A 22713-nucleotide genomic window follows, 5' to 3' on the forward strand; every position below is an offset into this window, starting at 1 on the left:
CGGGGTTAGGTCCGTAGGGGGCGGAGCCCGGGAGGACGAAGGCGGGCTCCCGCCCGCTGGAGGCGGATCGGTCCAGGCCGGGCTCTGCCGTCGCCATGGCAACGGGCACGCAGAGGCGACACTACAGCAGGAGGAGGTGGTTCTCAGAAAGGCTGGGGACGGAGATGAGGAACCAGACACACCGACGATTTAAAAGGTAGGTGCTGAAAGGTGGTGTGTAGCTGGAAAGTATTATCATCACCGGTTAAACTTCCCAGATCAGAACTGGGGGCAAACGGAGGGGTGAGGGTGTGGTGGGAAGGAGGTGGAAGTTTCAGGTTCCAAACCCTCTCAGAGCTTTTGCAGGTTCTTAAGAGTGCTGTCCTTGAGTCATACTTTCAGAGCTTGAAGACTTCCCTTTCTCAAGCTGTACACCATTCTCCCCAAATACCGCGGCCCCTGGCTTTGTTCCTGGAAGGAAAGATTTCTTAAAATGGATAGAGTATTGAAAAATGGAATGGCAGCGAAAAAAAAAAAAAAGTCAGAAATAATAGGGTCAATTTCTTAGAGTGTGGGAATTTAAAGCACTAGGAAGAGTTCATAGTATGTGGACAAACGTTGGCTGCTGTCATCATCATTATCACCACTATTATTTTCTGTGTCCTCCAGAGAGGATTCAGAAGACGTGGCTAGAACCCCGCCTGTGCTACTGATCGGCAGAACAACCCACTCACCTGTTATGAGTTGTGGATAATAAAATGAACTCTATTTCCAAGGGTTATTTCAAATAAAGTTGATATAGGTAATAGCCGTTTCTAAACTTCAAGTGCTTTATAAAAATTTCTGCCTTGAAATATAAGTGCTCCCATTCTAGGTTAAAACAATTCTTGAGGATGCAGGGAAAAGTGAGTCAGAAGCACAGCTCCTGGTTATTTTTCCTCATTGTCTTCAGAATCCTTCCTATGGTTTTTGACTTAATGGAGGAAATTTTCACATATTGAGGTTTGAGAAAGTCATTCCAACTTATAGATGATTTAACTTGTATTTTGTGCTAACTAAAACAGCCTGCTTGCGGCTTATCAAACATATATTTTACATCTGTTTTAATCGTTATAGAAAAAGGTGCACTGACTAGAAATACAGAACATGCATGTTAAAAGTAAAGATTAAATGCCTCTCTTCCTGGGACACCAGTGCTGTTACTCCTTCTGTGATAAGATTCCCTTCCCAAGTGCCAAGGCCAAACCAACTTCCTGTGTACATGCTGATCTGTTTTTTTGAAAACTTGAAGGAACGAATCTCTGACTTCTTTGATGTTCTTTGTTCCAACAAGATTTAAAACTGTGCTGAAAATCATGCTTCTCCAGAGCAGTTGCTTAGATTTATTTGAGAGGCTATCTCTGGGTTATAGTCCTCAGGTTGGCTCAAATAAAATTCCTTTCTTCTCTTATTATAGATTGTTTATTGATTATTTCTGTCAACAGAGTGATACATTTAGGGTAGAGGGAAAATGCATTCTTGCTTGACTAATGACAGGGAAGCATTTGTTTTTGCTTTTTTACTATTAAAACCTAAATGTTTAGTATTTAAAATGCCATTGGGATAGCTCTGTTGTAATTATGGTATCTTGGGCTGGATTTCCTGCTAACAGGGGTCCTATTTTTTTATACTTCCAGATGACTTAAATGAGGGTTAGTCTGCAGTAGGAACCTGACCCCTCTACATAGGTTTAACTTTTGGAATTTTTTTTCCTGACCTGTATTTTTGCCCGTATCTTTCCCTTTCTATTTTAAGGTGGCCCTGATCTGGTTCTTCTGGGGATTCTGAAGATGGGTACCCAAGTGGTTATGAGACTCTGTAACTCCCTGCTGCCAGCAGAGCCCTCCGTAAGTTTCTGGCATTCTATTGAGAGAAGTGTGATGATGTTAATGGAATTTCAGTACAACTCAACAACTGGGGGATTTCTCCATCAGGATTCAGATCCTGGAACAAAACTGTAATATGTTTGCTTTCTTTTCTAGCTTCCCCTTCTTGTGGAAAGACTGGCTCACTTGATTATTATCTTTTTCTGGAATTAATAAAATCAGGCAGAGATTGAAAATTTCAAGCAATTAATCAAAAAGTCCCGTGGAAAGAGGAGCCTGGCGGGCTACAGTCCATGGTCACAAAAGTGTTGGACGCAACTTAGTGACTAACAGCCGCAGCAGTCAGAACATATGGGTTGTTTAAAAGATTTCAATAACATTTTTTATATAAACAATGTACATGAATCATAGAGAATTTGGGAAATAGTGCATTTCTTTAAAAAAACATAATCCTTCCATATAGAAGCAATCCTGTTATTATTTTAGGATATTTTCCTCTGTTCTTTTTTTCTACATATATTATTTATGTATTTGAGATCATATGCTCATAGTTTTTATCTTTTGCTTTTTTGACTTAATGTTTATTAACATGAAATTGCTAAAATGTTTGTTTGAATATGAATACAAATGTTTGGTATTCATCATAACAGCTGTAATTTTCTTGACCATTTCTTTGTTGCTGGATTTGTCGGTTCCTCTCCCTGCATTGTAAATGTGTCAGTGCTTAGTCGCTCAGTTGTGTCTGACTCTGCAACCTCGTGGATTGTAGCCCACCTGCCTCCTCTGTCCATGGGATTCTCCAGGCAAGAATACTGGAGTGGGTTGCCATTCTCTTCTCCAGGGCATCTTCCCAACCCAGGGATCGAACCCAGGTCTCCTGCATTGGAGGTGGATTCCTTACAAACTGAGCCACCAGGGAAGCCCCACATTGTAAATAACTAACTAATTTTCTCATTTAAGACTTTTTTCCCTTAGGATAGAGTTCCAGAAGTAGAATGTTAGGTCAAAAGATGTGGACATTTTAAATAATAACTTACTTTTTAAAAGAGGAATTGTAGTGTTTGATTTTGTATACATTCTTCAGAAGTAGAGGGACATCAGTTGGGAGATAGGAACGTCCTTGTTAGAAATGGGGCGACTTCTTACAGCGAGACCCAGGGTCCTGGAGAAAGATTATTTCATGATAGTGGAATTAGTCATATGCAACCCTAACGCATTATGAGTGGCAGACCAGAGATATGTGGGCATTTACAAGTCTTTTGTGTAGTAAGAGAAAAATTTAGGGTAACATCCAGAATATCCACTAGAGGGCGCTAGTCTTAATCTAATTTTTTTCCTGTAGGATAGCTGGCAAATAACTTTTAAAATGTGAATTTTTTAAATGCGTGTAGGATATATTTGCATATCTTCTTTGGTACAGTTTATATTAAGCACTAGCATCTGGTGATTACTTTGGCAAAATCCTACTCTAGTCTCACACCATTCTGTCTCTTTTTTCTTTTTTCTCCCCACTCAGTCTGTCACAATCACTCTGTACACTCTGTCCCCATATATTAATATTGGATTCTCTGTTTTACTAGTCCTCCTTTTACTATTTTTCCTTTCAGTCTTGTTTCTTGCCTCTGTGCGTGTGTTTATGTGTAACTGTAACTTCTTGAAGTTTTTGCCGAAGAATAGGACCTGGTGCTCCATATGCATTTAATGAATGTTTAATGAAAGACTGCATTAGTGAATGAGAGGAAAATATAGGAGGATACTAGAAATTATTTATATTTATCTTCAAAATATAGTGAAAGAGACAAAAAATTCACATTCCTAAATGAACTATAAAATACTAACTGATATAGTATAAGGGCATGCTATCACTTTGGATTTTAAAGAGAAGAAGCCAGTATTTACTGAGCATATACTATACACCATGAAATATTCTTGGTTCTAGACATAAATCAGTAGCGAAACATACAAAACTCCCTGCCCCCACGGAGCTTACGTTCTGGGCAGAAGGGAGGCTGACAATAAACAAGTAACTATGAAACTCCAGTACTTTGGCCACCTCATGCGAAGAGTTGACTCATTGGAAAAGACTCTGATGCTGGGAGGGATTGGGGGCAGGAGGAGAAGGGGATGACAGAGGATGAGACGGCTGGATGGCATCACTGACTTGATGGCCGTGAGTCTGAGTGAACTCCGGGAGTTGGTGATGGACAGGGAGGCCTGGCGTGCTGCAGTCCGTGGGGTCGCAAAGAGTCGGATACGACTGAGCGACTGAACTGAACTGAACTGATAGAGTATCAAAGCTGGTGAAGGATGTTAGGAAAACACAACAGGCAAAGAGGTCTGGGAATGCTGACATGAGAAGGTGGTATCATTTTATGTAGAGTGGTCAGGAAAGGCCAAAAGGATCAACACATTTAGACCGAGACCTGAAACAAGAGCAGGGAGGCACCATGGGTTGTCTGGGACGTGAGTGTTCCGGACAGATTACGATCAGCTCTGTCTTGATTTGAACAAAATCAAGAGTGGTCAGAGGAGTTTTCCAGGAAGAAGTGGAACTTGAACTGCGCATCGTGAAGATTTGAGTAGCAGAAGTGTGGAACCTTCTAGGCAAAGTGATAGTCATGAAGGTATAGAGGTGAAAATGAGCCTTGTGAATCTATGAGACCATGGGGAGCCAACAAAGTGAGCATAGGCAGTGAGGAGGGGGAGGCCTTAAGCTGGACATGAGGGATTTATATCTGACATGCTAGCAGAAGTCAGTGTTTGAAGATGTTAAAGCAGTTCAACAGCAAGATGAATGTGTTGTCTAAGGAAGATTAAGGGATGCAGACTGGCAGAAAAGCCTGGGGATAAAGAGGTGCAGTTTAGGAGCCAGGACACGTTTGGGACTTTGCTGGTAGACATGAGCCCTTTTGTGTATATGTATTTATGGTGATGTCTCTGAAGATAAATGCAATAGAAATTGTAAACATATGTTACTGCCAAGGAACTTGCTAATGTGAGAAAACAGAAAAAGATTAAGAAATTATTTCAGAGTCATTTTGAATATTTCCATTGACAATTTTCATTGTTTATTCAGACTTATCTTTCTGCTTCTTTATAGTCATTAATGATTGCCCGTAATAGATGTGTTAAATTTTACATAGGTGTGAATTTCACACGTCTTAGTTCTCCGCAGGGAGAAGTCAGAGTCAATATTTTTAGCAAATGACAGTTTTGTTAAAGGTTCAAAGCTTACTTAGGCTAACATGTTATTGTTTGTATTAATAGAAGTCGTGAATGAGTTTGCCAGGGTTTCCTCCACTGGCTCATTCTTTTATACAACTAAAAACATATAGTGAGTTCCTTGTATGCTGTAACATCATATAAAAGTTTTGCATAATGATTAAGAATCTGGACTTTGGCTTCACTGCTTCATAGTTGAATTGGGGCAAATTATCCTTCAGATCTCTCTTTCTGTATGTGTAAAGTGGGGACAATAAAAATAACTTACTAATTGTGGTAACTGTGACCATCAGCTGAACTAATATATATAAGTGTTTTAGTACAGGGCTTGGCACATAGTAAAAGCTCAATTTTGCTATTATTAATACTGTTGTAGGTAGATACTTGGGTAAGTTTTCGTTAGTGAGGAAAGTATCTGCCTTTATTGGTTTTTGGAAAATTGTATTTAATTCAAGTATTGTTGATTTATAATGTGCTAATTTCTACTGTACAGCAAGTGATTCAGTTATACATATATCTACATTCTTTTTCCTATTCTTTTCCATTATGGTTCATCAGAGGCTACTGATTATAGTTCCCTGTACTATACAGTGGGAGCTTGTTGTTTATCCATTGCCTTCAATGTTAATGTAAGGCAGGACTGAGGAAGCTTGGTATAATTTCAAAAACGAGACAGCATGGCAGAGCTATGCAGAAAGTAGCTTGCTTGTACTCTTTGCCTCTCCTCCAGGCAGAGTAAGTAACAGGCCTGCAGTGGTGCGAGTGGTTCCAGCTACCTGGACTGGCTTGCAGTTTTCCCTTGTTCGGACATCACGGGATGTAGATCATTGTCCTAGTTATGCCTAGGTCGTTGAATTAGCCCATCTATCCTCCTAGCTCTTGTGTTGATATCACAATGGGATGAGATGGAGAGGACAGAAGGAAGAGGAAATGTTAGTGTTGCTTAGAGCTAAAGCTTGACTCTTTACCTGGGTCACTTTCTAATTCAGACCATGATAATAAGTATGATGAACATATCTCTTGAGCAAAAAAAGAAAAAAAAATTGAGATTATCTGATCCAACAAGAATTTTGTGCTTTTTCCAAGTCTGAGACACAGACTATATGTGAACATATTATAATTTGGGGAACATGCTAATAGTTGTGTGGGGACAGTAGAACAGAATATTTTGAAATTGTACTGCCTAAATAGAAATGAATTGATATTAAATGCTGTTTAAATTTTGGTTCCACCCTTGCATTTGCCACATTTTCAAGTTCTCATTAGCCACATGTGGTTAGCAGCCACTGGATTGGACAGCACAGACATGGAATATTGCCACCATCACAGAAAGATCTGTTGGACACTATTGCTGTGGGATATGTGGTTGGTGTTATTATAGGCTTCCAAGGAATAGTGCAATCTTGGACCACATGCTCTATAATAGATTGTGTGTCTATTTACCACAATTCTCTCTAATTCCTCCAGCAGACGGTGAATAGCATAGGACTGGGCCTGAGAGGACTTTTCAGGTTTTAGTTCCTGTATTGACTTGCTACCCGATGGCTCAGCAGGTAAAGAATCCACCTGCAATGCAGGAGATGTGGTTTTGATCCTTGAGTCAGGAAGATTCCCTGGAGGAGGGTATGGCAACCCACTCCAGTATTCTCGTCAGGAAAATCCCATGGACAGAGGAACCTGGCAGGCTGAAGTCCATGGGGTCCCAAAGAGTTGGAAGCGACTGGGCACACATTGACTTGCTAAGTGACTGTGAGCACCTCTGCTAGCCTTGGTTCCTTTATCTGTGAGATGAGAGAGTTGGGCCAGATGAGATCTTTTTTTGGAGCTTTAAAATTCAGTGATTTAAAAAATCTCATCCCAGGAACACTGAGCTCACAGGTCCTACTTTGATAAATAGCTTGTCCTCTGAGAAACAGTGACCTCTTGGCATAGATGACTGTCACAGGACCTGCCTCTGGTGTCTCAGTATTTTTTGCTGCGTCCAGAGCATGATGGGCTGTCAGCCAATCAGTATCCTCCAGCCAGGGATCCACCAGCTGGGTGTTTTGGTTGCGCATCACTATGTATGTAGATGTGCTGCATACAATTTTATGCTCTTGGAAATTTCACACTTCTCTTTAAAAAGGGGGCTTGTTGCATTAATTTGCATCAGTGACTTAACCGAGGGTGTTACACCATAAACTGTGAAGGTGGCAAGGGGAGTTCTTGGCAACCAAATTCGCCAGCTCGAAGGATGGGTCTGCTGACGTGTGGGCTGCTCAGGTTCAGTTTGATGTGGTATCATGGCTTTTCCCCCAGCCTTAGCCAGAATTGAACCCACAGCATTCACCGGCAGCAGTCACTTAACACCTCGGTTGACTCCTACTTCCTGTTTGCTGTGGTCAGAAGGAGGTGTGTCTTTTCTCAGAAGCATCTTTGTGTTTAGCAGCTTTAGACTTTCAGGCAAGATAAGGCTAGTTCCGCTCCGAAAAGGATTTTCTTCTCTAGTGACCTGAGGAGGAGGCCATTAGCTTCAATAAGAACCGTTATTGACTTTTCTTGCCAAGGTACTAATGAGGGTTTGGGGAGGGAATCTGGCCTTTTGCAAAATCACCAGGATAGAGTTCTAGCTCTTCACACAGCCTCTGTCACTGCCCCGCTGTGTCCCCGGGGGCAAGGTCTGACCTTCTGTGAGCCCTAACACTCTGGAAACCCTTCTCCTCATCTGGGATCACGAGGTGTAACATAATACGGGTGTTCTTTCAAGCTTCCAATTTTCCTATAGAGACAAGAGCAGTGCACTGAGAGTACAGATGACTCGTATTTTTAAAAATAAATAAGACCGTTGACTGAAGTAATGAGAAACAGAGGGAAGAGTTCTGTTTCACTTGAGGAAGCTTTTACCTAGCTCTTTGCAAAGCACCAGGAGATTTTGCAGTGATTTTCATTAAAACCCCATTTAATTAATTTTAAACCCATTTAAAATACAGGTTTTACATTTTATCCTTTATTTTTAAAAGAAAGGAAGAAGAAAGTTTTTTTTTGGTAAAGCTTTGTTCATCCTTGGCTTACCCTTGATGCATCTGTTGTTATTCTGTGATTGATTTACCATTATTTTATTAAATGTATCCTAATACCGTCAATAACTAAAGCCTCTCTATCTTCTTTTTGTCTCTTCCTTCTGTTTCCCCTTCTTTAGGTCCCCTTCTGACCTCACTGTTCAGGCCCCAGGTGGAAAAAGGTTGCAGTTTTCGGCTAGTCTGAGGTCGGTGGAGGGGGAATCTTATAATTCACTCACCTTCCTACCCACCTTGTGGTGGGGCATTTGAGGCCTCAAGTTACCAGAGCGCGTGCTGGCGCGCGCGCATGTGTGTGTGTGTGTATGTGTGTGTGGCACATTCACACGGTGGCGTGTGTGTGTGTGTGTGTGTAGCGCATGCACACGCCGGCTTGCCCGCTTGTGTGTCAGTGCGGGTGTGTTCGCGCCCACGCGCGTGTATACTTGGGGCGCGCACAGATTCCAGGACTCCCGGCTGCAGACCTGCCGTGTGCGTCTGTGTGACCACTAGCGAGCGCATGCACACGCCGCCATGCCCGCCGGTGTGTTAGTGCGTATTTATGTTTGTGTGCGCTCGTGCCTGTATAGTCTCGGGGCGCGCACACACACACCGGCACGCCCGGCTGCAGGCCTGCTCTGTGTGTGTGTGTCTGCGGCGTATGCACACACTCCCGGCCCGGTGTGTGAGCGTGCATGTGTGCGCGCCGCGGGGCTCTCCCTAACGCACACCAGGCTGGGGCCACCCCCGCCAGCGCCTCTCCGCCGGGTGCGCGCCCAGCAGTTTCTATAGGAACCGCGGCAGCGCCCGGGCCCCTCCTGCTGAGCCCCTCGCGAGCATGCCCAGTGGAGGCCGCTAGTTTGGCCCGGGTCTAGGTTTCCAGTAAGTGGCATGCGGGACTCCGCAGACATCCCAATGAGCTGAGCCCAGAGGCTTTGTGTGCACTGGGAGGAGGAGGCAGCGGCCGCCGGCCCGGAGACCCCGCCCGGGGGCCGGCAGGAACAATGCTAGCCTGCCTGACCCGGGGGAGCTTACTGGACGTCCTGCAGGAGGGCTTCAACGAGGTAACCGTCTGCTCCTCCCACTCCCTCGGCCCCCTCGCCCTGGCGCCGCCCGCCTCATCTCCGGGACGGGTCCTCCTGTGCCCCCATCCTCATCGGGACCCAAAGACAATCCCCCCACAGAGCCCTAAGGAGGCCAAGGTGGTGGGTACGGTCCTGTCGAGCCTGGTGAAATCAAAAGGGCTGACCTCTCCCCGCTATGCTGGGCCATGACCTTCCACTAATGCTTGCCAGAGCCCAGAAGACAGGACCACAGATTTCAGAGGTCCTCTCCTTCCAGAAGAAGTGGTCTCCGTGCTCCCCGGGGTCCACCTTAAGGAAACCTCCAGGGAGGCCCGTGAATATATGGAAAAGGTGCTCCTTTTGGTTCAGTGGGTGAGCTGAGGGAGGGGCGGGGTGGCAGTTGCCTTGGTAGAAAGTTTGAGAGGGCAGGGCGAGTGGGTGGTCCACAGGAAGTGCCCTCTTCATGTTCGCATCTCTTTCTAAACCTAGGACGGTGCATTTCTCCTCACCCTCAGGCATGATTGGCAGAGAGGACTGAGAGGAGAGATTTCCTGGGTGGGGGGCGGGGGGGAGTGGTGTTTGCTCCTTTCTGTGGAGAGTTGGAAACTGGGTCTCAGCCGGACTGGCAGTATGGGCTGGGGCTGACAGGGGGAGTCTCTCTCTCTTTACTTGTTTTCTCTCAGAATTTTGTTAGGTTTCCTTTTTCTTCTCTTTCGTGACCCAGGACTTTCTGGTTCAGGACCGTTGCCCCTCGGGATTTGCTGCGAGCCGCTCCCATTGCTTCTGCACCCCACCCTTGGGTTGCCTTAGCTCAGCATCCAGGGAGACCCCTGCAAGCAGAGCTGGACCCTTAGTCCGGTCTTTCTTCCTTTCCGCCTCCCTCCTTTTCTTTCTGCCTCTTCTTCTCGTCCCTTTATGCCACTCTTTAAGTTTCAGTTGTTTTTTTTTTAACCAGTTTTTTTTGTTGAACAGTTAACGTATGAATACATTTGCTTCTTAAATATGAACATTACAAGCAAGACTGAGAGCCTGGTCTACCGCTGCCATCCTGGCTTTCCCCAGAGGTAACCATTGTCATGAATTTGTGCATAGCATTTTCTTTCTACATCTGCACTGCAGGCTCTTGCCTTAATTCCTGTTTTTCATTAAGAAGCTCTGCAGCCTGACCTGTCTGAGAACCTTCCCCCTGTCCTGGCCCCTGTGCCTTGTTCCTGATGCAGAGAGTTTGAAAACTGCACAGATGCTGTCCCTACCTAACCAACCAACCGAGTCAGAGTTTTCCTTTGGCTGGGGGGTGTCGCGGCCCTCACGGAAGGGCAGAGCTTGTGTCCCGCCTGCACAGCAGAGGTCCTCATCTTTGCGTCAGATGCTCTGAACACACGGAAGGGGGTTATTAACCAAGAGGTACAGTCTGAGCTGAAACACAGACAAGCCAGGAAGCCAGCTCTTTGAGTGCTTCCAGGATTCCTGGCTCCTCTTTTTTTCACTCTGCCTCTGAGCCTGCCTTGGTCTTGATCACAGAAGCTCTTTAGGCCCTCTTCTGACCTTCCATTTTTGTAAGTCAGCCCCCAGGGATCAGGTTCCACTGTCTTATTGGGGGAGGAAACCAGCACAAAGTGAGTCCTAGTCTTTGCCGTCCGCTCATTTCACCTCCAAACCTTTCAGTTGAAGAGCCAGGTACACCAAGAGGCTGGACTGTCTTTTTTTTTTCTTTTTCATGCTTTGGTGTTTCCATAAGTGCCCCGTGGCATTCAATTCTTGGAAAATACAAGGGCAAAGCAGAGTGGGAGAGTTTTCTTTTTGTGGTGGTAATAAGAGTCTTCATGAGAACAACAGACCACTTTATAATTAATTCATCTTGAGAAGAATATAGTGATAACCTCTTTTCCCTCTGACACGGATTTTTCTACTCATCTTGTAGGCTTCCCTTCACCCCCGCCACAGGCTAATGTATAGTCCATTCCGTTCCCTTAGTAGATTTGAACTCTGATAGCCAATAGGAACTTTAGTTTTCTCTGAGAAATTGACATCATGTAAATAATACTAATAGTAATACATTTAATCTCATTGATCCCTTATAGTTTAAATAATTCTTTGATATACATAATACATTAAATAATGCTTTTCACATATGGTATCACACGTAGTGCTACTGAATAATGATGCAGTTGGTCATTTCAGAGTTGATGAGCCCTGTTTGACCTTTTCCAGCCTCTTGGGTTGCTTAATAAATCCAGTAATGTTCAGTCCCTTCTGTTAGAGTCATATGATCAGGGTGTAAAGAGGGACTTAAAAGCTGTTGTCAAAATACATTTCAATTTCTCTGAGAAACTCTTCCCCCTGGAGCTAAGAATACCACATATGTATCCAGTCATCTCCTGGGAATGAGCCAAGTATATCTGAAGCTGTTCTTTATCACCCAGATGCTTTATAGGTCTATGTGGTTAGGGCTGTGACCTCATTCTCTATGGCAGAGAAAACTGCCAGAGGAAATGAAGCTGTGGCCCTAATTGGTTAATTATAAGGGAACCCTGCAGCAGCAAAACCCTGCCCTCTGAATCAAGGCTTCCCTTTCTACACGGTTGGCCTCTGGTCTCAGTCTGATTGCCATCCTGCCTGAATATGCACAACAGAATTTTCTTCTACCACCTTCCGTGAAGAAAACCCTTGCCTCCACACACCTAACAAATTCTCCACAGGATTGATCCATGTCACAGCTGTCAGTACAGTGCCTTATACTGACATGGCGGATCTGCATTGTGAATTATCCACAAGATTTGGCTCCTGCCTCACTCTGCGGCTCACCCTGGCTGTCATTCCCTGTCTCCTGTGTCTCCTGGCCAGGCTTTCTGTGGGTCACAATTTCCCCATTCTGCCTCTGCCTCAAAGCTATTTGTTTTCTCTGCCTCTTGGTATTGATGTTGTCATATGAATGTTGTCTTTGATTCATGTGCCAACATGAATTTCTGGCAGTGTTTTTTCTAGGGGCTGAACTTTCTTTAAAAAAAAAAAAAGACTTTGGTGTTTGTGTTGAAAGGTTTTGACAGACCTGAGACTATAGTATGTTTTGGCAGTAGGCATTCGTTCATTTAGCTGCTTTGTTCATTATTGGGTTCATTATTGAGAGGATGGATAAAATAATTGAAAAAACACCTCGTCTCTGCTTCCAAGAAATTTATAGGGAGAGATTTATAGGTGTGCTAAAAGAACCATGTGGGATGTTTAATGTGGTAAGCATCATAAAAGAGGTGGTGCTTGTGGGAGATCATAGAGATATCTTTTATTTAATGATATCATGAAAAGCACCAAATACTTACCAACCGACCTGATCACTGAGGCCAGACTTTTTCCTTTTCCTGCTCGTTTGGTAAACATGCACACAGGCACTCATTCCACAGACATCCAGTGAATTACTGTGTTTGCCAGGCACCGTGCCAGGCTCTGGAAATGGATGGCAAATAACACAGAATCTGTGCCTAAGCGGAGCTCACAGGCCAGGGAACACAGAGCAAGTGTCCAGAGTGGAACCTTGGGAAAATTGTGACGATACAGAAATCTTGCTTGTCAGGCAGAGCCAGCCTGTGCCTGGCTGCAGCGTCATGGCCCGAGAGACCAGAAGTTGTGGGAATGATTTATTACAATGTTGGTCGACAGGAAGTCAGTTGTCTGAGCCCTAACCTTTTCAACAGACGACTTGGAAGACTTTTCCTACACGTTTCCCACATGTTTCCCTCCAACTGGAAAAATAGAAATTTACATCCCACATGGAGAGTCATCTGCCCGCCAGGCCCTGAGACATACGGGAAAAGCCGTTGTGCAGTGTGGTGCCTTCATGGGGACACAGAAGCAGTGAGGAAGGGAATTGGCAGGGGGAGCAACTGCGGGGCCATCTCTCCTGAGAGCCCCATGCCTTCTTCCGTGGAGCGGGATTTGCAGTGTGGGCCAGCCAGAGGCGCTCAGTCATTTCCACGATGAATTCCTCTGTGCTTTGCTGTAGAAATTAAAGGCCTGTTAAGTCTTCAGGGTAACCGAGCCCCATGCCCCCTAACCTTCTTTCTTCTATCCTGACTGATTTCTGCTCTCCTCGCCCAGGCTCCTTGGCTGTGTTCCCACAGGAGTCAGTGCCAGCTAAACAGATGCTCCCTGGCGGCAGGCTATCAGGCAGTTTTATGTTCCTCCTTGTGAGTGATGGCCTGGCCAGGCGTGTAGAGCCAGCGACAGGGCGCTGTTTGCCAGGTGCCACCCCCCCAGGCGGTTCCGAGAGGCAGGGGAGCCCTGGATGGTTGTCAGCCGCCATGACTGGCCTCGCTGCCTAGGCTGTGAGAACTAAAGGTTCCAACTCACACGCTCTCCTGAGTGTATTTTCTTGTTATCTACTAAAGGTTCCAACTCACACGCTTTCCTGAGTGTATTTCCTTATTTGTTATCTCCATACCAGGCCCCATGTGAGTGGTCATGGACATAACCTTTGGTGATCAGATATGGTAAGGGGGTAGGGAACCAATCCCAAAGGCCCTAATGGTGGGCTCCAGGCCCTGTTTCCAGGGTAAGGAACACTCGTAGATCATACAGTGATCATTTATCCGTTCACATGCATTTATTGCGCACTTACTTGGGAATGTGTGCTCGTGAAGGAATAAAGTATTTGTGGAACCCATAACAAATGGAAATTTTATTTTTTAATTTTTGTTAAAAAAAGTATTTATTTGTTCTGTTGTGGCACGTCGGATATTTTAGTTGTGGCATGCACAGTCTTTTAGTTGCGGCATGTGGGATCTAGTTCTCTGACTGGGGATTGAACCTAGGCGCCCTGCGTTGGGAGTATGGAGTCTTAGCCACGGGACCACCAGGAAAGACCCCTGGAAATTTTAAAATAAGACTGTATGTGTGCGTGCTAAGTCACTTCAGTTGTGTCCCGCTTTTTCGACCCTATGGACTGTAGCCCGCCAGGCTCCTCTGTCCATGGGATTCTTCAGGCAAGAATGCTGGAGTGGGTTGCCATGCCCTCCTCCAGGGGATCTTCCGGACCCAGGGATGGAACCCTCATCTCCTGCATTGCAGGTGGATTCTTTACCACTGAGCCACCAGGGAGGCCTGAAATAAGGTTAGCAGATGATCGCTTTCAGAAAGTTTTCAGCTCTTTGCTTTCTGCTACATTATTCTTTGATCACTGGGCTGAACAGGAATACAAAGAGCTCTGCCCGTACAGGGAAGAAGACGGTTAGTGATATTTTTACTTACGAACTTTATTTTTACCTAATTACCCACCAGGCTCAATGAACAGCTTTTCCTGATTCAGTAAAGGCCTGAAAGAGTTAATAGGAAAGAAATATAATATTGCATTATTTTACGGGCAGAATTTAGGCCAGTAATAACTCAAGATTTCCAAACTCCTGCTTTCCTCTCCGTTTTGCAGCAGCGTTTCCACCCCCATCTCATTCTGCTGCAGCTGGAGGATCTCAGAGTTCTGAACAGGTATCTGGTTTCACAGCAGAGCTGATTTCCTTCCTGAGCCATTCAGGTCTCCTCCTGAGCTCCGTCTCCAGTGCATCACAAGAGTCCTCTGCTTTTCGTGTTTGCCTTTCTTGCTTGCTAGCAGGGAGCCAGGGAGCCAAAACCTTGGATGTTTCTACACTGCGAACACTAGGTCTCACAGACTTCCCGGTGAAGCCCAGGTGGTGCTTTTGCAAGTCTAACTGCCTAACCCCCTGTAGGAATTCTCTTTGACCTAGAGGCTCAGAGGAGATAGAGAGCAGAGGCTGAGTGTACACAGTTGTTTGGAAGCAAGTGCGGCTCCCAAAGGAAAACAGAAGGAAAGTTACATTTGGTGACAAGAAAGCTTTCAAGGTCAAGCCTTCTTGTACAAAGGAAGAATGTGGACAGGATTGTTTATCCTGGAAGAGTTTTAACACATTGTTAGTTGGAGTGACCAGGAGGAAACTGACGGAGATACCTCCAGCCATTCCCTGGTGTGACCACTGCTTTCAAAACTTTTAGAGCAGTCCAGTGTCATCAAGGTAAAATCCTGCTCACACTGCTTTGTGTCTGGCTATGTCTACTTTTCCTCCTTCTGAGGCCTGACTCAGGTTGTCATAAAAACTCCCAGTCTTTGTAGACTTCATGATTATACAGACATCCTTCTAGCTCCCTCAGAACAAGTTAGAGGTGTTAATTCTGGACTGAGATTAGATCTGTGCTGTCACTGACTTTGTTTGATTGTGTTGGTTTCTTTACTAGTTTGGTTGTTAAGTGTCAAGAACCCATCTTGAACTGGCAGAGACAGAAAGTGGAATTTACTGACTCGTGGAGTCCAAGGGAAGGCTGGAAAACTAAACCGTAGAAAGGGCAAGAATGGGGCAGGTTCTCAGAAACGTGAAAATCAAGAACTCAAACACTGGCAGGATCTCTCCCTCTGCTCTCTGTCTCTTTATCTCTGCTTCTTTCTGTGGGTAGCCCTGTTCCTTCTCACTCCAGATGACTTTCCTTTCTCAGGTGGGCACCATGGCTTATGGGAACATCTAAATTTTATATCTTACAACTTTGTCAGAGAGAAGATTGATTCTATTCCTAAATGCCAAATCAAAAAATTCCAGGAATTGACTGGATTCAACCAATCAACTCGAGACAATCACCTGTGGCCAGTGAATGGGGTTACATGAGACCAGCTGGTCCTGGGGCCCACCCCTGTGTTTGCAGAGGAGGGATGTTTCTAGAGAAGATATCATTGTGAGCTGGGCGGATACCCCCAAGAACTGTGAGCTACAATACCCAGGGGCCTGATTTGAACCTGACTGTGGTCCTACTGTGTTTCTCCAGCTGTTGTTGGAAACAGATCAAGACCTGGGGGCATGCTCAAGATGTATTTCTTAATAACCAAGATATTTTTGTATTTTGGAACCTGTTGCATCTTGTCTTCACTGAATAATAGACATAAAATGACCATGCCAGAAGGAAACAAAATCCAGTGTTTCCCCCCGCCCCCTACCTGCTGAAAGAATCCCTAAGGAGTTACTTCCGATAGCTGGGGGTCTGAGTAGGGGTGGGCGAAGGTAGAGGAAAAGGAAAGTGAATGAACTGGCCTATGGATTCCTTCCCCCCTGCCCTAATAGAGAAGTCCTGCTTTTCCTTATTTTGCATATCTGATTTTCAAAGGAGTTATACTTTGGAAAAACGTGATGAAGCAAAAAGGAGGAGAAAACTCAAACTCAGACTCCTAGTCTACCTCCCAAAGGGCAACAGCCTCTTACAGAAAGCACCTGGTATTTCTTCTGCCGCAGGGACAGCACTAGTCAGTTGTAAAGCAAGCAGCAGGAATAGTCAGGGCCTGGGCTTGCACCGCAGGCCTCTTTTAAGACAGATATCGTTGTGGGGGAAGGAAAGTGGGCAGCATCGCTGGTCCTCACAAGTTTCTACTTTGTCCTTCAAATCAGCTTGTTTCAGAGCCAGCACTAGGTGTTCATAGCAAGAGTGAAGTCTTGCGTGGCCCCTGGGTGAGAGGTTCAGGTGCGTGCGTGCGTGCGTGCATACGTGCTCAGCTGCTAAGTTGTGTCCAGCTGTTTGTGACCCAGACATCTTCAAGTTAAAGAAGAGACAAACCAAGGCTTAGTTTAGTGGTTGGCTCCCAACTTAGATTTAAAGGGAGGGGTGGAGGCCTGAAGTCAATGTGACCCTTAACCTGTGGACAAACACCACTCCACTCCGTTGTGACTCTCTGATTTCTATGTTAGATGCCACTTAATAGATCAACAAGGAGTCATAGTAATGACCTGACAAGGGCTTTTCTTCAGCTGAAATTTTTTTAATCAGTAATTTCACTGAAGGCATGCTTATCAGTTTTTAAAATCATGTGAATTTGGGCAGAATAGTAGATAGCCTCAACATCTTACCATCTACAGTTCTCCTGGATTGACTTCAGGGTCCACGGTGAAGATGGTCCAGCCTCCTGGTCGCTTGACATTCCCCACTGCCATGATTGTCCCCCATCCAGCGCCTCCTCACTTAGGCCACATACTGAAGCCACATGCTGGAAACTCATTCCACAGAATTGTCCTAAACCTGAAGTCTCAAACTCTGAAACTCCAGCCCGCTCAAAGCCCCAATTCCCACATTCTTACATTCCCATTCAACTTATTTTCAGTCACATCAACTTCTCTTCTCCTTACTCCTCTCCACTTTCTCAGTGTATAACTTTCCTTTGGTTTCTTCTCCCTGGTGTAGATTCCATGATCAGTCCGTTCACGCACACTCTCACCACCACTGTCCTCACTGCCTTTGCCCTGGTTGAGCTGCCTCTCCTCTGGCTATTTCTGGTCCTGTGTTGTGCTGTGCTTAGTCACTCAGTCGTGTCCAGCTCTTTGTGACCCCACAGACTGTAGGCTTCTCTGTCCATGGGGATTCTCCAGGCAAGAATACTGGAGTGGGTTGCCATGCCCTCTTCCAGAGGATCTTCCCAATCCAGGGATCGAACCCAGCTCTCCCACATTGCAGGTGGATTCTTTACCATCTGAACCACCAGGGAACCGCAAGAATACTGGAGTGAGTAGCCTATCCCTTCTCCAGGGGATCTTCCTGAACCAGGAATCGAATTGGAGTCTCCTGAATTGCAGGCGGATTTTTACCTGCTGAGCTACCAGGGAAGCCCCATTTCTGGTCCTGCATTAGCCTATTTCTGGCTGCTTCTACTCAGGGTCTAGGCCTGCTAAGCACTTCCAGAGGAAATCACATAACCTAGTGGATTGACTCAATTACAGAATTATGATTTCCAGCACCAGCTGAGTCCTTGGTGTGGCCAGCAAACCTTTAGCTCTTTTCAGCTTTGCACAGGGTCCCTTTACTGAAGCCGCCTTCGCTCTCCCTGTCCCTTTCACTCTCAACAGACAGACCTGCCCACTTCATCATGGGTAGAGGGGCAGTGGGATCTGAGCTCCTTCAACAGCCCTCTTCTTCACCTCCTTGCTTCCCCACAGAGGTTCCTACTCCTGCTTCTCGTCATGAGAGCAGGAAGAGGCCTCTTCCCCTCCTCTGAAACCTCGCCGCGTCATTCCTGCCGTCCCTCTGTATCTGTTTCTCCTTCACCAATCCCCCATCTCAGCCTGCAAGTGTCCTCTCATCCTGAAATCCCCTCATTCCTTCCCACCATCCTCTCCAATGAATACCCTCTCTCCCCCGCTCGCTGTCTCTGTTTTCCTGCTCCCTGATGTTTTCTCCCTGCCATCTGACTTTTCACCCCACCCCGCCCTGGCTCTGATGTCAGTTCTCAGAAAGGTCACCAAAGCCTCTTAAATGTTAAATGAAGTGGGCTTTCCAGTCCTCAGTCTGACTTTCTACCGCATTTGACCTTCTTGTCAATGTCCTGACATTCTCTGGTCTTGGATTCCCACATGACACTTTCTCCTGATTCTTCTCCTCTCCCTCTGATTGCGTGTTTGAAAAAAATTTTTTTTTTTTTTTTTTGCTGAATCTCAGTTCCTCCACCAGGGATAGAACCTGCGTCACAGCAGTGAAAGCCTGGAATTCTAACCACCAGGCCACCAGGGAACTCCCCCAAATAATTTTTTTGCTGCTCACTTCACTTGTCCCTTTGATGTTGATGTACCCCAGCCTCTGCACTGAGTATTCCTTCCTTTTCTCTCATTGTGTGCTTTTCTTTCCTTTCCTTTTTAATGTTTATTTATTTATTGGGCCGCACCGGGTCTTAGTTGTGGCACTTGAGATCTTTGATCCTTGTTGCGGCATGTGGAATCTTTAGTTGCGGCGTGTGAACTCATAGTTGTGGCATGTGGGATGTACTTCCCTCTCTGACCACAGATGAAACCCAGGCCCTCTGCGTTGGGAGTGCAGAGTCAGTGGACCACCGGGGAAGTCCCTGTATGCTTGCTTTGCTATGATAGAAATAATACATTCTTTAGAGTAAGATGGAGCGGGTTCAGATTCCATGTTCACCTCTCACCAGTGCTGTTATCTGGAGCAAGTTTTCCTATATGGGGCCGATAATATCAACTTTATTGACTGGATATGAGGATTAAAGGAGGTGGTGCACGTCGAGGGCCTCATTCAGCTGCTGACAGGGACAAGCACTCAGTGCATTTTCATCGTCTTCTCTCCCTTCGGTATCCTCCCCCCACTCCCTACTCCCTTTGCTGCTGAATAACTTCTTGTAGTTCGACTTACTTTGGGGAGTGCTGTAAAGCCCAGGATGTGAAGTCAGCATGGGGTTGAGATCCTTGTTCTTACCTGTCCTGTGACTCTAGGCTCATTGCTGCTCTGAACCTTGGTTTGCACATCTGTAATTCGGTGATAGTAGTTCCACATCTCTGATCAGTGTTGGAGGGGGGAGTAAATATTTGTATATTTGACCCTTGAACAACATGGGGGTTAGGGGTGCCACCCCCATGCATCGTGGAAAACTGTGTAACCTAGAGTCAGGCTTTTGCACCCACGGTTCCTTCACAAGTGCATCAGCTGACCGTGGATCATATAGTACTACAGCATTTACTACTGAAAAAATCTGTGTAAGTGGATCCATGCAGTTCAAACCTGTGTTGTTCAAGGGTCAACTGTACACACACACACACACTATATATATATGAAAAGACGTGGTCCAGTGCCCAGCGCAGCACCCGGCACGCAGTAAGCTCTCAGCAGATGGTGTTGTTATCCCAGAGCGGTCCCTGCTCTCTCACACACAGATACTCTCAAGCATCTCACTCCCACCCCACACCCATCTCTTGTGCCCTGGACCTGGATTTTGCCAATTGGCGGCAGAACATCTCTACTCTGATGTTTTGCAGATGGCTCAGGCTCTTGTTCAAAACCAAACTGTTTGCTTCGCCCCCCTTCCCGCGCCCTGCCCCCCAATACTTGCTCTTCACATGCTCTCATCTCGGTTAAAGCATCACCATCCATTCAGGTGCGACTTTTTTGGACTGTCTCTCTCGTTGTTACTGCCTGCCTCTTGGCAGTCATCTCTCTGACTTATTTCTGCAGTTTATCCTTTTCTCACTGTACTGCTTCAGTTTAGGCTGTCATATTCTAGTGCGTCCAGAGTGACCTTTCTAAGATACAAGTCTCACAGTTTCACTTTCCTGTTGCAAGGCTCCATGCTTTCCTGTTAAAACTCTTTAAGACTTAAATCTAAGTTCTGGTAGGTCTTGTGCTGACCTATTTCTTAATCATCGCCACCTGCCACTCACAGCTCGGCCCATACACAAATTTGTTAACTGGCCATTCCTCCAAGATACCATATACCTTCAGGCTCTTCCTTTCTTTTTTCTAAAATCACCTCTCCCTGGGATGTCCTTCTATTCCCCACCTGGCAAATATCCTTAAAGAATAGACAGATGTCTTCTTCCCTCTTGACCCTCCCGTGATGTCCTCATCCTTTCACCCTGTTACTCCTTTTGTGCATAGATAGGATTTTAAAAAACGTTGCTCCATTGTTGCAGTGATCACTTTGTATCAGAGTTATTTATACGCCTGTAAACAGTGGGCCTGGCACAATGCCTGGCAATGTTGGTTGAATTTGAATAAATGAATACATGAAATGACAGGGTCTGGAAGTATCTTGTGAGATGGGATCTAATAAGTTGAAATTTGTTAAATATGCATCAAGAAGGCCAGTTATACAAGAATGAAAATGGAAGAGATTGGCCTCACCGCAGAATATGTTAAAAATTTGGGGAGGGGAGGTGGTTGATAATATTGTGTGAGTCAACAGTGTGAGGTGGTAACAAAAAAAGAAGAGGAAGAATGGGAAGAGAGGGAAAAAGAGTGTGAAATGTCTTGGATGAGAAAGTTGACTGTCTGATTTTATAGCCAGGGTATTGTGTTTGGTTCTAAGTATTACGGTTTTAGAGGGATTTAGGCCAGAATAGCAATAATTCTTGAAACCATTTTGTTTTTAAGATTTTTGGGGAAAAAATTATAAAAATAGACAAACTGGTAGCTAACATGATGAAAAAGGAGGAAGCACAAATATACAAAATAAAAAAATAACAGTGGAGAAATAACCGTTGAAACAAACAAAACTGTAAGAGTCTTTGCATGTCTGTGCAAATAAACTTTAAAACCTTGATGAGATTAATAATTTCTAAGGGAAATTCTGATTACTAAAATTGACAGAGACAGGATATTTAAACAGACCAATTTCTGTGAAAGAAATAGAGAACTTTAATAAGGAACTATTCCTCAAAAAAAGTACCAGCCTAGATTATTTCACGGGGGAATTCTACCAAACCTCTACTTATCAGATAGCCCCAGTGCTCTACAGATGATGTCAGAGAATGAAACAAAGGAGAAACTTGCTCCTTCTTTTTAAAAATGTATCTACCTGGTAGTGCAAAAAAGGAAACTACAGATAAATATTACTTATGAATACCTGTGAAAAGAAGACCCCAGTGGCTCAGTGGGTAAAGAATCTACTTTCAATGCAGGAGACAGAGGAGACATGGATTTGATTCCTGGGTAGGGAAGAGTCCTTGGAGGAGGGAATGGCTACCCACTCCAGTATTCTTGCCTGGAAAATCCCATGGACAGAGGAACTACAGTTCATGGTGCCCTTAAAGGGTTGGACATGACTAAACAACTGAGCAACCATGAAAAAGTACAACAAATGTAGTACTAATATAGCTCTAATATATATACTGTATTAGTGAACAAAGTTCAACATCACATTAAAGTGTAATTCATTATGATCAAGTAGGGTTAACCACAGGAATGCAAGGTAGGTTCATTTTTAAGAAATCCATGTATTCCATAATAATGGAATATTATCAGGAAAAATAATCAGAATTGTCTCCATAAATTATGACAAAACTTTCCTCAAAATTCAACATCCGTTCATTATAAAACCACTGAAGAAAATAAGACTTGCTTGGGAACAGAGCAGTGACGGTGTAATTCGAGATTCTCCCTGGGATTGTCCTCATGGCCACATACTTCATTCCAGAAATGGCCGCTGCACACATCCGTGGATTCACTAATGGTAACAAGGGGAAAAGGGTTGCCCATTATTCACATTGGTGAAGTTTGATGGAAAGAGATAGGTGCATCTCTGGAGTTGATCATCATTATGTGTTGAAGGGTTTGGAGAACATTAAGAGAGCATTTTCTTGATTGATGAGAAATAGCTAGGTTATGCTCGTCTACCCCTGTTAGAAGGTTATGCAGTGTATTGTGTAGCATGCAGTATATTTTGTAGTGCGTGATAAAAATAAAAGAAAAAAAAAGAAAATAATACTCGATGAATTCTTTCTTAACATGATAAAAATTTATATACTTTATTCCAGAAACCATTCACTTTCCAAACTGGGAAACACTTCAAGTATTTTCTCTGAGTCCAGAAACAAGGGAAGAATGCCCAATATCTCCACTACTAGTCAACGTTGTACCAGAGGTATATAGAAATTGATTAGAGGCGTAAAGCTTATTAAAGACTATTTCTTTTTGTAGATGATGTGGTAATAATCCTGGAAATTATTGAGAATTATTGGTAAAACTCAATGAAACTCAATAAAAGATAAGATAACAGAATATAAAATGAACCTACTG

The 22713-nt window shown here is 44.6% G+C and overlaps 1 protein-coding gene and 1 pseudogene across 9 annotated transcripts in view; both read left to right on the plus strand.

Annotated features, from left to right (window-relative positions):
- Positions 1–27: 27 nt before the first annotated feature.
- Positions 28–22713, plus strand: part of DIXDC1 (DIX domain containing 1) — an 80994-nt gene continuing 58308 nt past the window's right edge. For 3 of the 9 annotated variants that reach the window (XM_086339179.1, XM_086339183.1, XM_086339189.1), the window contains exon 1: positions 8719–9165. In XM_086339179.1, the coding sequence (XP_086195305.1) occupies positions 9106–9165 (60 nt within the window). In that variant the 5' untranslated portion in view covers positions 8719–9105. Of the gene's footprint in view, positions 197–1773; positions 1866–8244; positions 8311–8718; positions 9166–22451; positions 22559–22713 lie in introns of those variants that run through there. The other 6 variants (XM_086339186.1, XM_086339185.1, XM_086339184.1 and 3 more) reach the window with 6 other exon arrangements.
- On the plus strand, positions 22063–22396 carry LOC147357429 (NADH dehydrogenase [ubiquinone] 1 alpha subcomplex subunit 1 pseudogene; annotated as a pseudogene).

The sequence above is a fragment of the Bos grunniens genome, chromosome 15, assembly GCF_055505025.1.
Source record: "Bos grunniens cultivar Pamir isolate PY7600 chromosome 15, Bosgru_T2T1.0, whole genome shotgun sequence".
Lineage (NCBI taxonomy): Eukaryota > Metazoa > Chordata > Mammalia > Artiodactyla > Bovidae > Bos > Bos grunniens.